The sequence below is a fragment of the Coregonus lavaretus genome (genome assembly GCF_964263955.1).
Source record: "Coregonus lavaretus genome assembly, chromosome: 29".
NCBI classification, from domain to species: domain Eukaryota; kingdom Metazoa; phylum Chordata; class Actinopteri; order Salmoniformes; family Salmonidae; genus Coregonus; species Coregonus lavaretus.
The window spans coordinates 33,941,826-33,955,077 of NC_140016.1; the positions used below are offsets into that span (position 1 = coordinate 33,941,826).

General features: G+C 43.0%; 1 protein-coding gene across 2 annotated transcripts in view; it reads right to left on the bottom strand.

Moving 5' to 3' along the window:
• Positions 1 to 647: 647 nt before the first annotated feature.
• LOC311105167 (inositol polyphosphate 5-phosphatase OCRL-like) overlaps positions 648 to 13,252 on the bottom strand; it is a 34,738-nt gene continuing 22,133 nt past the window's right edge. The window contains exons 15-20 of one of the 2 annotated variants that reach the window (XM_084147221.1): positions 11,995 to 12,018; positions 5,126 to 5,245; positions 4,728 to 4,812; positions 3,980 to 4,107; positions 3,654 to 3,765; positions 648 to 3,282 (exon numbers count right to left, since the gene is read on the bottom strand). In XM_084147221.1, coding sequence (XP_084003347.1) covers positions 3,158 to 3,282; positions 3,654 to 3,765; positions 3,980 to 4,107; positions 4,728 to 4,812; positions 5,126 to 5,245; positions 11,995 to 12,018 — 594 coding nt within the window. In that variant the 3' untranslated portion in view covers positions 648 to 3,157. The remainder of the gene's footprint in view (positions 3,283 to 3,653; positions 3,766 to 3,979; positions 4,108 to 4,727; positions 4,813 to 5,125; positions 5,246 to 11,994; positions 12,019 to 13,252) is intronic. The other variant, XM_084147222.1, reaches the window with a different exon arrangement.

Here is a 13,252-nt window from a genome sequence, read left to right on the forward strand (position 1 = left end):
TTACTAGACAGACCATTACAAAACCAGAGGCATGAAGAGGAGCATAGCGCAGACAGGCGACAGATGAAGAGAAACATAAGGCAACATGAGTGTGGATTGATCTCCCAAATATGACTATTCAGTTCCGACAATATCTCTTCAGCTTGGGTTGGCCTTATTTCTGATGTAAAAGCATTGTGTTGTGAATGAGATGAACATACCAGATTCCCTGTTTCTCCTTGGTTTGTGTCCGAGACAACAGGGAGGACAAATCCATCCAGGGCCAGTCATGGTTTGGCAAAGCTAAACAAAGCGCTCAAGTCTATGACAACTCTGAGGAATGCTAAAGACATGCCTGGCCCATTTTAGAAATATACTGTAGGGGATGATTGCAGCGAGGCACAGACATTTACACAAGGCCCACTCCACTCCACTCAAACTCCTTTCATGTACAGAGCTGACACTGACATACAAACCGGTGAGTGCTTTGATTAACAGGACATTCTAGCTATAAGATTATGTAACATATTGAAACAAAGTTTCCATCTCTGAACAGATTTTCTGGTGTAGCAATGGTCCAGCAATGCCTGTTAACAAAATTACAAAGTACAGGCTTTTCTGGCAAGACTGTCAGTGTGTTAGCTATAATGTTATTTAACACATTGAAACACTGTTTGAAACGTATTTATTAGCCTGGACCTGTAGTAGCCAGGTTCTATACTGTGTATGCTGTAGGCAAATCAATATTCAATGTCATACCATCGCATGGAATGACAACAATAGAGGGGTTGGCTACGCCACATACAGTGTATGGAAGCAGGCTAGTCTTTAAGTGTCTGTTGACTAAGTAACAGGCTTTTCTGGCTAGATTAGTTGACTGGAGACATACGCCAGGGCAACTGTTCCAATGGAAAGTGGAAATGAGTGTCATAGACCAACCGTGTCACATAACCAGCCTGTAAAGTGCCGGCTAGGAGACGTTTTGACATGTTATTACTAGACAGGGTCGAAAACACAGGGAGGAAACACTGTTGAAATTGCACAGCATTGGAGTTCCCCATTTCATAACCATAACACGTTCCACGACAGCGTTCGGAAAAAATGTGTCTGGAAAACCAGTTTTGTCTCAGACGAGTGTAATGAACAACTAAATCCTGTTCAACCTGCACTGTAAAACATGCTTAGTCACTGAAAAAATGATTAGAGTGTGTCCAAAATGGCACCCTATATAGTGCACTGCTTTTGATCAGAGCTCTGGTCAAAAGTGGTGCACTATAAAAGAGAATAGGCTGCCATTTTAGACACACAGACAGCAAAACAGGACATTATATTGTCAGAATATACTGAGGGAGACAAAGTGACAAAAAAAGACCCTTGCATGAGCACACATTTTACATTACATTTTAGTCATTTAGCAGACGCTCTTATCCAGAGCGACTTACAGTTAGTGCATACATTATTTTTATTTTTATTTTTCATACTGGCCCCCCGTGGGAATCGAACCCACAACCCTGGCGTTGCAAACACCATGCTCTACCAACTGAGCTATATCCCTGCCGGCCATTCCCTCCCCTACCCTGGACAACGCTGGGCCAATTGTGCGCAGCCCCATGGGTCTCCCGGTCGCAAGCCCAAAACAATGAAGCTCTAACCGGCATGAAGGCAGAGAGCGAGGCTGAAGCGAGGAAAAATTATATAAAAAATGAGGACATGGCAGACATTAAAAACGACAGTACCACCTGCATGACAAACATACAGCACATACATATTGAAAACACAAGAACACATAGTTTGCGCCACCATAGTAAGAGTTGACAGCAGTCAAACATCCAGGATAATTGCGACAGGAGGAGGACTATTTACAACAGTTACGACATCGATACCGTAGAGGCGTTTTCTTTCTGATGTTCTGTAAGGCTGGTTTCCGGGACTCCGATTAAAAGCCTTCTCTTTAACTAAAAAAGCATGCTCAATAGAGAATGTTCATCTCCGATACATTTAATCTGGGTCTGAGAAACTGGCCCATAAAACAGCAAATAAATGCAGGCGTGATGACTGATCACTCAATTGTGAAGTTAGTGTGACTTGGGTTCAGAGTTGCAATGTAATCTCACTGATATTGAACAATACTTGTTTCAGAAAAGCAGAAGCAAAAAGTGGGTTTGAACAACCAGTTAAACAATATGCAAAATGCGGTCTCTTAAAATAATGATGAAGTTGAAATAAACTATAAAGATGGTGCAAAAGTCATGTAAGGAAAACATATATAGAATAAATAACATTAGTTTAAACTACAGCCCACTGTAACACATCTCCCAATATGTATCACAGAACCCAGATGGGACTTCTCCCGATAGTCATCGCTATCTTGTAAGAAGAACGTAAATCTTCCTTTATCGGAATCTCCGACAAGCAAGGATTCATTCAGTCTCTCTGTGTTCACTAGAAGTCTTTTGCGCCCAATATCACTGTCTACTGATGGTTTGAATAGTTCACCCCGAGAGTAGTATCCATCGGGTAGCTGCAATCCAAATCTTCTGGACAACCACCTATGTGGTCTATCTTTAGTATCAAGGACTAATGGATCATCATTATCTTAGTATCTATTGGTGCATTCATACATACATTACATACATATTGTATATTCATTCAGAGTTCAGATTCAAATCAGGTATAGGGAGTCGTTTTGGCATGAAACTTGTTATATGAGGCATGGGGTTCTTGGGGGTTGCCTGTGGGGGGGGTCCATAGACAGGGGATACAGGTCTTCTGGTACAGTAAAAAGTGCAGAGAGGCATCAGTCAGTTCACTGTTCACAGTCACTCCAAGCTACCAACACCTAAACTCCTGGTCCTGCAGCTACACTATGAACAGAGGTGAGAACTATGAGACTTGGTCAATAGTGATGGTTGTGAGTGACTGAAGCACAGCACTACAAAGGCTGGGGGCTGGGGCCTTGATAAGAGCCTGTGATAAAAGAGAGGGTCCCATATAATTGCACTATTCGTTCTCCCACAACAGGATCCAACACAGGGGGTGTCAGGGGTGTCACACCATGGTCCCCTACACACACACATATGCCTTGTGTGCACTAAAACTCCATTCTTATATCAGTTATCAAAAGGTCCAGCCTGGAGGCTGTCTGACCCCTAATCCCTGACCCTTAACCCCTGACCCCTCACTCGTCGTCCCCTCCCATGAGGAAGCCCAGGATGAAGACGATGGCTCTCTGTCGGTCCTGCGGGGTCTGTCGGCCCACCATGTTGGGTGGGGGCCGGATGAGCAGGCTGGCAAAGAGGGAAGCTGGCATGGGGCACAGTGGAGGAGAGAGAGAGGTAGAGGAAGATGTTAGAAACAGGAGTTTAGATCCGTTTCCTTTCAATTCAGTCAGGATTCAGTGAATTCCAGTTCCTGAAAATAATATCAGTTTTTCCAATTCTAAACTTGGGAATTTCATTTCCTGAATTGATTGAATTGAAGGGGTATTGACCCTAGATTTGGGTTGTGTTCAGTAGGGAGGATCCATTTTGAAATGGAGTGAAGCGGGGACAAACTACTCTACCTGAACATGTCCAATAAGAACACTGATATTTGCATTCCGTTGCCAAACGTTTTCCTACAGTGAACCCTAGTGAACTCGGAAAGCAGAGAGAACGTGGCCATGGGGAACTGACCTATGAGGCTGGCAGTGAGGTTGTTGTTGTGGCCGTATTTCAGCAGCTCCTTGAGGAAGGCCATCAGGTAGCGGAACACGTTGCGGTGAGCCCGGGGCAGCTGGGAGATCAACTGACAAAACAGACCAGAGAAAAGACAAATGGGAACCCCAACCAGAACCTTCCAGAGCCTAGATGGCAAACTATGTCTTATGGTATGCAATGACCATACATATGAGCTTTTAACGAGTCAATAGAAGTCAATGACTCCTACTCGTATACATTTTTCCAGATTCATATGGTCTCACATACATACATTTTTATGTGGAAATATGTATTCACTGCACCTGTTTGCAGAGGCGGCTGTCGTGGGAACAGTCCAGGCTGCGCTGGTAGAGCTCGTAACACACCACTGGCTCAGGTAGAGCTTCCAGAAATATCAACAGGGCCTCGGCCACCGAGTGGTTACAACCAGCTGACACACAGACATTCAGGGAATAACACACAGATTTGTGGCCGAGGGTGGGTGTTTGAACTTGACTACATTGCTGTCATACTGCGCAGAATCACTGATTTCCAAATCAACTTGAATTCGAAATAGCTACCCATTTTGTGATGAAGATTAGCAATCTTGCGCCTATCCTTGCTCGAACTGATCCTCTCAAACACACTGGTTGTGTGTGTGTGTGTGTGTGTGTGTGTGTGTGTGTGTGTGTGTGTGTGTGTGTGTTCAGGAGTGTGTGTGTGTGTGTGTGTGTGTTCAGGAGTGTGTGTGTGTGTGTGTGTGTGTGTGTGTGTGAGTACGGACAGGAACACTGATGATAGGGGAGAATTGCACACCATAAAACCCAACTACCACACAAATCATACTTCATCCACACGGCAAATCTATGTAGCGTATCTCATGAATGTAGCATACCTTTATACTACCACCACATGAGCCTTGGCAGCAGTCTGTGCATAGCAGCCGCTTTATCACAGTGACCCATATAGCTGTGTGGCATCTCAGTCACAGTCTCCTGTTACAGGGCTGGGCCTGCTAGTGGATCTGGGCCAGTGGGGTTGGAATGACTTGGGACATATGAGCAAGGATACGGATGGAGTCAGGAATGCTGGTGTCCAGGCAGTCGATGATACTCTGCAGCTCCTCCTGCAGGCCCGGTGTCTGGAACAGGTCCTCCTGGAATAATGGTAAGGAGTTTACAGTCATTTTGTTTTTCCGTGGAATAAGGGTAGGGTAGAATACAATTTAGAGGCTGAGACACTATGTCTAGAATAGTGCTTAGAAGGGGTAGCCTAGAATACAAACAGAATTTTGCGCCGCTTCGCTCCGTCCAAACAGAATCAGTGAAGTGACACAATAGTGAAATGGAGCGATATTCCGTTTGGATTCCAGGCTAACCAAGGTCACCCCTCTGTGAGGAATATCCAAGTTCATTGCAACAGCATTTGAGAATAGCGCTTTGAACATTTCCCCCTAACTATCCTCTCACCTGTTGGCAGGACTTGGTAAAGAGGTGGTTCACCAGCAGCCACACCTCCTTGGGGATCCTTAAGGGCTTGTCCTCCGTGCCAGCACTGTCCACCATAAGGAAGCTCACCTTGGACTTCTCCTGAAGTAACACACACAACCACAAGATGTCAGAAACATAGATACTATACTGAGAGAACGCCACAAGATGTTAGAAACATAGATACTATACTGAGAGAACACCACAACATGCCAGAAACATAGATACTATACTGAGAGAACGCCACAAGATGTTAGAAACATAGATACTATACTGAGAGAACGCCACAAGATGTTAGAAAGATATATACTATACTAAGAACACCACAACATGTTAGAAAGATATATACTATACTGAGAACACCACAACATGTTAGAAACATAGATACTATACTGAGAGAACACCACAAGATGTCAGAAACAGACACTATACTGAGAGAACACCACAAGATGTTAGAAACATAGATACTATACTGAGAGAACGCCACAAGATGTTAGAAACATAGATACTATACTGAGAGAACACCACAACATGCCAGAAACATAGATACTATACTGAGAGAACGCCACAAGATGTTAGAAACATAGATACTATACTGAGAGAACACCACAACATGCCAGAAACATAGATACTATACTGAAAGAACGCCACAAGATGTTAGAAACATAGATACTATACTGACACAACACACACAACCACAGTATACTGAAGAAAATAGTCTGCATTTCAGTGCAACTTTCAGTCAAAAAATACCTTTGTCAGAGCATAAGCATGCCGGATTCTGACACATAAAGTCTCTATGTTAGTAATGTGACTGAAACCAGCTTTACCTGGTCGATTCATAAACTTATGTACTGCTTAATTACCTAGGGAGGATTTGATTAGATTCATCCTGTGCCATTACATAAGACAATTTAAAGGTATCTCATTTATCAAAATGTTGATTCCATTCCTAAGATGATTCCATATGGCACATTGCCTGTCATTATAGGTATAGGGAACATATTAGAGTGGATTATCACAACGGTTAGATGTCGGTTCGGCTTGCAGGAGAGCCATTTTACTTGGAGCGGATCACATTGTTTTGTGTCTAGCTGCAAATGGTTCTCAGGGAGTGGGGCCAAAAATAGCCACTGGCAATGGGGGTCACACACACACAGGACTGGAATGGGACACAGTGATAGCCTGCAGAGCCATATACAATATCAAGAGCTAGAGAGCCTCTCAAAGTGCTACTGTTCCTTAAACTTATAGGAGTGCAGCTTCTACAAAAGATGTAGCCTAGGCTTTGGTTAGGTGAACAGAAATAAAGGCTTTTACAGAACTCAAATACATCAGGCCCTGGATGTTGATTTGGGGGGGGCAGGGCTTTTTCCACTGGTGGCACTGGTGCTACCAACTGTTTCAGTTGATGGCACCAGCACATGATTTGGTCGCACCAATTTTTTACCTGACCTGTGTCCCATAATGTACCTACATTCCATACAGAGCCAGGCTATAATGACAGGCCATACTTTAAATTAGCATGCCATTCCAGTGCTCGACATTCGACATTCAGGTGAATTTGCCAGTGGCACACCAGGTCAGTGGCAACTGAAAGCTACTGGCCTAAATGAAAAGAATACTGGCCTGGGAAAGCGGATGACATGCACATCATTTAAATGTTATCTTTAATTTGTATAGATAAAATGTTATCTTTAATAATGTATTTTTTGTCTCTGTGTTTTCATAATTTCCCTTCTATTCGCAAGTGGCTGAATCTCACCGAGCGAGGGAAACAGCGCCCCTCTGTCTCAGTACGTGTAGCCCATGTATCTGATGCTGTCTGGACCAAAAGAGGATGACATGTTGCTACCGTAGCATTTGATTGATTGATGCCAGCAAGCATTTGGCCTCCCTTGATTAAAAAAGGTATAAAATAATTAGCCAATCAGCGTTGAGCTGAGCTCAACTGTGCGTTGTCCTGGTGCTGCAAAACGCTCCCCAAGGGAGGCCAGTTTGTATTTGGCTTCACACAAATCAAATCACATCCAAAGCAAAACGTCAGTCAGAAAAAACGTGTCTGTTTCTGGTCGGCTTGTGTTGTTGTGCTGCAGTAGCTAGCTTGCTAAAATTGACCCATGCCATGGATGGAGATGGGGATTTGGATTTGTGGTTTTGACTTAATTCTCTGTACAGGCCAATGATTATGACAGCGATTCTGAACTAACCATAAATTAATATATTGTGCCACTGGCCTGAGACGATGGAAGTTCAATATGTAACCTAGTAGGCTCACTTTATGTTTTACCCTTATTTTACCAGGTAAGTTGACTGAGAACACATTCTCATTTACAGCAATGACCTGGGGAATAGTTACAGGGGAGAGGAGGGGGGGTGAATGAGCCAATTGGAAGCTGGGGATGATTAGGTGGCCATGATGGTATGAGAACCAGATTTTAGCCAGGACACCAGGGTTTACACCCCTACTCTTACGATAAGTGCCATGGGATCTTTAGTGACCACAGAGTCAGGACACCCGTTTAAAGTCCCATCCGAAAGATGGCATCCTACACAGGGCAATGTCCCCAATCACAGCCCTGGGGCATTAGGATATTTTTTTAGAACAGAGGAAAGAGTGCCTCCTACTGGCCCTCCAACACCACTTCCAGCAGCATCTGGTCTCCCATCCAGTGACCGACCAGGACCAACACTGCTTAGCTTTAGACGCAAGCCAGCAGTGGTATGCAGGGTGGTATGCTGCTGGCCCAGCATACCACGTTAACTAGCTAGCTAACTTAGCTGGTTCATTGTTGCCCATGCGAGGAAGTTAGGCTACCTAGCTAAAATGCTTGCTAGCCTATGACAACAAAAACTAAAACATTTTGCCAACATGACTGATTTTTGCTCAACTAGTCTGCAAGTAGGGTGAGTCCAATTTTTTTTTACTTGAGCGCACACACACACACACACACACAGAAATCAGTACCATGGACAGCCACATCATATTTAGCAACATTGAACTAAATCGTTTTTGGTGTCTTTAAGTTTGTTTTCAGTATATTAAACTAAGCATATATAGCCTTGTTGATTTGATGATGTTTAAATGTTTAAGTTGAAATGGTGCTGGAATAGTGGAGGCAGTGCTCCTGTTGACTTTCTGCTGACTTGTGGTAACTCTGTGGTTCTAAATCAGTAGTTGTTTAGTAAACTGTAGAAAACATTAACTTACATGACCTACAGCATGGTCCAGCAACTGTTTGTTACATGTAATATTTGCTTTGTGGACTTCACCGGACAGATGTTGCTCTCCAGTTTTGTAATGAAACAAACAAATGTGTCGTTGAATTTATTCCGCCTCTGTGTGACTTGTCTTTTTGTTGTCTCGGCATTACTGTACTTTATAAACTGGGTGGTTCGAGCCCTGAATGCTGATTGGCTGACAGATCTCAACCCAATTGAATCCTTATGGGAGATACTGGAGTGGCGACTGAGACAGTGTTTAACAAAAAAACAAATGATGGAATTTATTGTAGAATAATGGTGTTGCATCCCTCCAATAGAGTTCCAAACACTTGTATAATATATGCCAAGGCGCATTGAAGTTGTTCTGGTGGCCCAACGCCCTATTAAAAAACGTTATGTTGTTTCCTATTTATGGTGCCATCTGTAGTGGGTTTAGCCATGCAGCGATTCAGTTTCACTGGCCGGTGAGCTGCTCAGATATGGAAGGTGAAGATGGGATTAACATCAGGCTTTATATGAGTGAAGCAGATGCTGCTTAACTGAGCACAGGTCCCCTCTGCTTCTCCCTAAACTCTCATTAGCCTTAATCATGTGTGTGAAGGCCTGTGCACTGTAGAGTGACCTGCTGTGAAATGAGCTTGGGTGTGCGGAAGAAGGACTGTATGTGTGTATGTGTGTATGTGTGTATGTGTGTGTGTGTGTGTGTGTGTGTGTGGAGGGACAGTTGTGATGCGTGTGTACTGCGGTGGAGACGTGCTTGAAGTCTAGTACACGTGGTGTCACTTCTATGATCGCACACACACGCGAGCAGGCGCACGTGTGGAAACCAGGCTCCTCTCTGTTAGGGCTGGGCGATATATCAAATCAAAATGTATGTTTTTGCGCGATATTCCAAATGCCTGTACCACAAGAATCACATTTTTTCATATTTTCATTTTTATGAGCGTTTATGTCCACTTGTTCTCATGTTGTCTTTTTGGTCTCGTCTCCTTCGCTCCTTCTGTGCATCTTCCCATTTACACCAGAGATCTGAATATAATGACAAGATGCTCATGTCTCCGCCCTAACAATAAGAGTCGTTGTCCCAAATGCGAGAAGGCATGCGACAAGCTTATGTCCAAAATAAGCCCATAGAAACGCATTGGCCTTATTTTGGACAGATTTTAACAAGAGCGAAACCTCTCGCTTCGCCTCTTCCTCTGTTCACACACACACACAAGCCCCTGAAACTCACACCAACAAAGTTGAGAGATCACTTCTTCCTCTCTATTTGCATTTGAGGTTTGGTCCAATAGAATCAGTCATATGGACACCCAAACACATTGAGACATTTTACTGCAATAGAGGAGAAGTTAACCTGTCTAACGATATCCTTTATATGTCTCAACGACTCAAATTGCAAGCAGACACTACTAAAACAGGAGTATCAATGAACATTGATTCTGGAAAAATAATGCAGTTTATAGCGAGCGGCATTGCGATACCACGTACCACTAGCAGCATTTTAGCCAAAGGCTGTTATACTAGCTGTCTAGTCTGTGTTTTATAAATGTGCAATAAGCATAAAATACAGTTATATCAGGAATTGGCCGCTCTTTATTATTCTGAGAAATACGGTAGCCCACATGATTTCAACATCTGAACAACATGGACAGGCTAGCGTTCTGTTCAAACAGTTGGAGACGGACAGAAGGGTGTGTTCATAACAATTCAACTGTTCTGCAGTGTTAGCTAGCAAATAGATCCAAGTTGGCTAAACCTGAAATAGAAAGATTAGCTAGCTACTCACTAGCACGTGGGCTTGTGCTTGAGAGATTGTTGATGATACCTGTGTTAATTTTCTATAATGCCTGTTAAAAAGAAGTTAGTCATTATTAGGGAATGTGCATTATGCATGGTTCTGGTTAAATTTGTAACAAAAAGGGCATTTTCATAGACAGACTTGAAAGCCAAATCAGTGATTTTTGCAAAAAGGTAGGTTAAACTATTTTGATAAAATAATTACATTATTAGTGGGGCTTTAAGCCTAATTTCACACGCCCTGAATTCATTAGATTATTGCTGACTGTTTGCAATGTAGTGTATTTGACCTTTAATTGTACAACAAAGCTTATTTAGAGAAAACCTTGTTTTTTACCGAGGTGTATATTGTGGAAGTTTGAAAAAAATCGAGATATGATTTTTAGGCCATATCACCCAGCCCTACTCTCTGGTCTATCACTGCCTTAGGGTTATCAATCTCAACCATTGCCTTCACAATTTGAAATATAAAGCATATAATATGCACTCACGCACATTTCATGACGGTCTTATGTGGGCCACCAATATCTCAGATTGAGGACTAGTACAGCTTAAATTTTTTTTTTTTGGGGGGGGGGGGGGGGGGGGGGGGGTGGGGTTCAATTATTTGTATAGACATTAAATGCAATACGCATTATGTGGGTTGACTGCTGTAACAGAGAATAAAAGTCCCATAATAGTAGCGCTTATCACTTATTAACATTACTTTACTTTAATCAAATATTTCAGTTGTGTATATTACATTTGTTTTAGGCCTATTTGATGGCTTTATTTTTCATCATCTCTATAGAGTAGTTAGTAGTTCTTCAAAATAAATAAGGCGTAATCTTAGGACTTCTGAAAACCAACTATTAGTCACTTAGGTCATGTATTTTCAGGTAGGGATAACTCACGAAGCAGCTGTTCTGTATCCCGCGTTCTTCTGTCTCTTCTATCTACCTCTGTCAGCACCACACAGACCGGACAAGTAGGCACACAATTCAATATGGTCATTGTAGTTAATTACCATGTTTTCTGGACTAAACTATGTAGAATATTGGCCTGTTGGAAACTACAACTCCCTACTACATCGCACAGCTCGGGCATGATCTGATTTATCTCTAGAGAACCTGCGCATTGCACTCACAGCAACAAAAAAATCAGTCAATTTGTTGTTTAAAAATTGAAAAATAACACATTTCGGTTACATTTACATTTTAGTCATTTAGCAGACGCTCTTATCCAGAGCGACTTACAGTTAGTGAGTGCATACATTATTTTTTTTTATTTTTTTCATACTGGCCCCCCGTGGGAATCGAACCCACAACCCTGGCGTTGCAAACGCCATGCTCTACCAACTGAGCTACATCCCTGCCGGCCATTCCCTCCCCTACCCTGGACGACGCTGGGCCAATTGTGCGCCGCCCCATGGGTCTCCCGGTCGCGGCCGGCTACGACAGAGCCTGGATAATCGCTCAGCACTAACAGCTAGTACTGCTATGGCACGGATGGACATGCAACCGTTGGGTATAGAGCTGCAGTAAATGAAGACTTCAGTTACTATAGTATTGGATCCCAAAACAGAATATTTGATCATGGTCTTGTCTGAACCAATGTGCTTCCCTAATTCAGAACATGAGGTACTGTATATTTGGTTCATTTGAGGTGTTTTTATGTCAAATCTAGAAAGCAACATTACTTGACTAGAACCTGGGTTGCCTATTTCGCTGACCAACAGCGGGGCAACAGACTAGCCTTACAGTGAGCAGTAGAGAGTGGGACGCCATAGAAAGAAGGATTCTAATCATTATAGATTTATATAAATGGACACACCATGTTGACTTTACCTTTTCCATGTAGCTGTCCTCTCCCTGAGCACCCAGCATCACCCAGCATCACCCAGCACAGCAGTGAAGAGTTGGAAAGGAATGATCAAGGCGATGATGAGGAAGGAGAAAAATAGAACAGAGAACAGAGAAGATACTGTAGATAGGAGATCAAGCGGAACCACAGATGAGTAAGGAAGTAAGATAATGACATGCTGTTTTAAAAAGGTGCAATCTGTAGGTTACTTTCTGGTTTTTAAAAAGTATTGTCCCGGGCCGGCAGGATTGGGAGAGAGGGTCTTTGAGAATGTATTGAGCAATGATTGGCTTAAATTGAGTTTTGTTTTGTGTGTGTTTTTTTGTGTGAGCATTACAGGGGTCTAAGAAGTTACCACCCAAAAGTACCCCTGCAAAGAATGACAGTAGAAAAGTAACAGTGGAAGCAAGAGATAATTTGCAATGCAATAGCATACTAATCTAACACTAGGGGCCAAGGTGGATATAGATAGACAATATAAAATAGCAATACAGAGATAGCCTGTCTATGCATTTCTATTTGTACTGTAAAGTAGACCAGGGTATATTTGACTAGCCGAGACTTAGTCAATGCTCCTAGCATTTCAGGGAAGCCCTTCTGACATTTGTGCACACCATGTGCCACTTCCTTATTCCCTTAGAGATTCTAAACAATGGCACAGGTTGAAACATTCTCGCTGCCCTCTAAAAACAGACTGTGGAGATTCTTACAAACCCTTGAAGGAGTGGACAAACAGGCCGTCACGTGGCCCTGCCAGGTATCATTTTCTGAACAGGCTTTTCAAAAACAAACAAGGAGCAAATCTATGTGCTCTTCAACACCAATCTTTGAGGCCTGCTGCAGTGTTGGCTGCTTTTCATTTCTTACCCGTTTAGAGGGTTTAGGGTTAGGGAAACCAAGTTAAGCGGACTCTCAAGCCAAAAGTGTCATGGAGAAAAACAACTACCTGCCATTGCTGCCTTCAGTGCCTTCAATGACTGAAGAAGTACTGTATATTATACAGTACTGAAGAGGTACTGTATAAAAGCTTCAAGATCCTCGGCGTACACATCACTGACCATCTGAAATGGTCCACCCACACAGACAGTGTGGTGAAGAAGGCGCAACAGCGCCTCTTCAACCTCAGGAGGCTGAAGAAATTCAGCTTGGCCCCTAAGAGCCTCACAAACTCTTACAGATGCACAATTGAGAGCATCCTGTCGGGCTGTTTCACCGCCTGTTACGGCAACTGCACCGCCCACA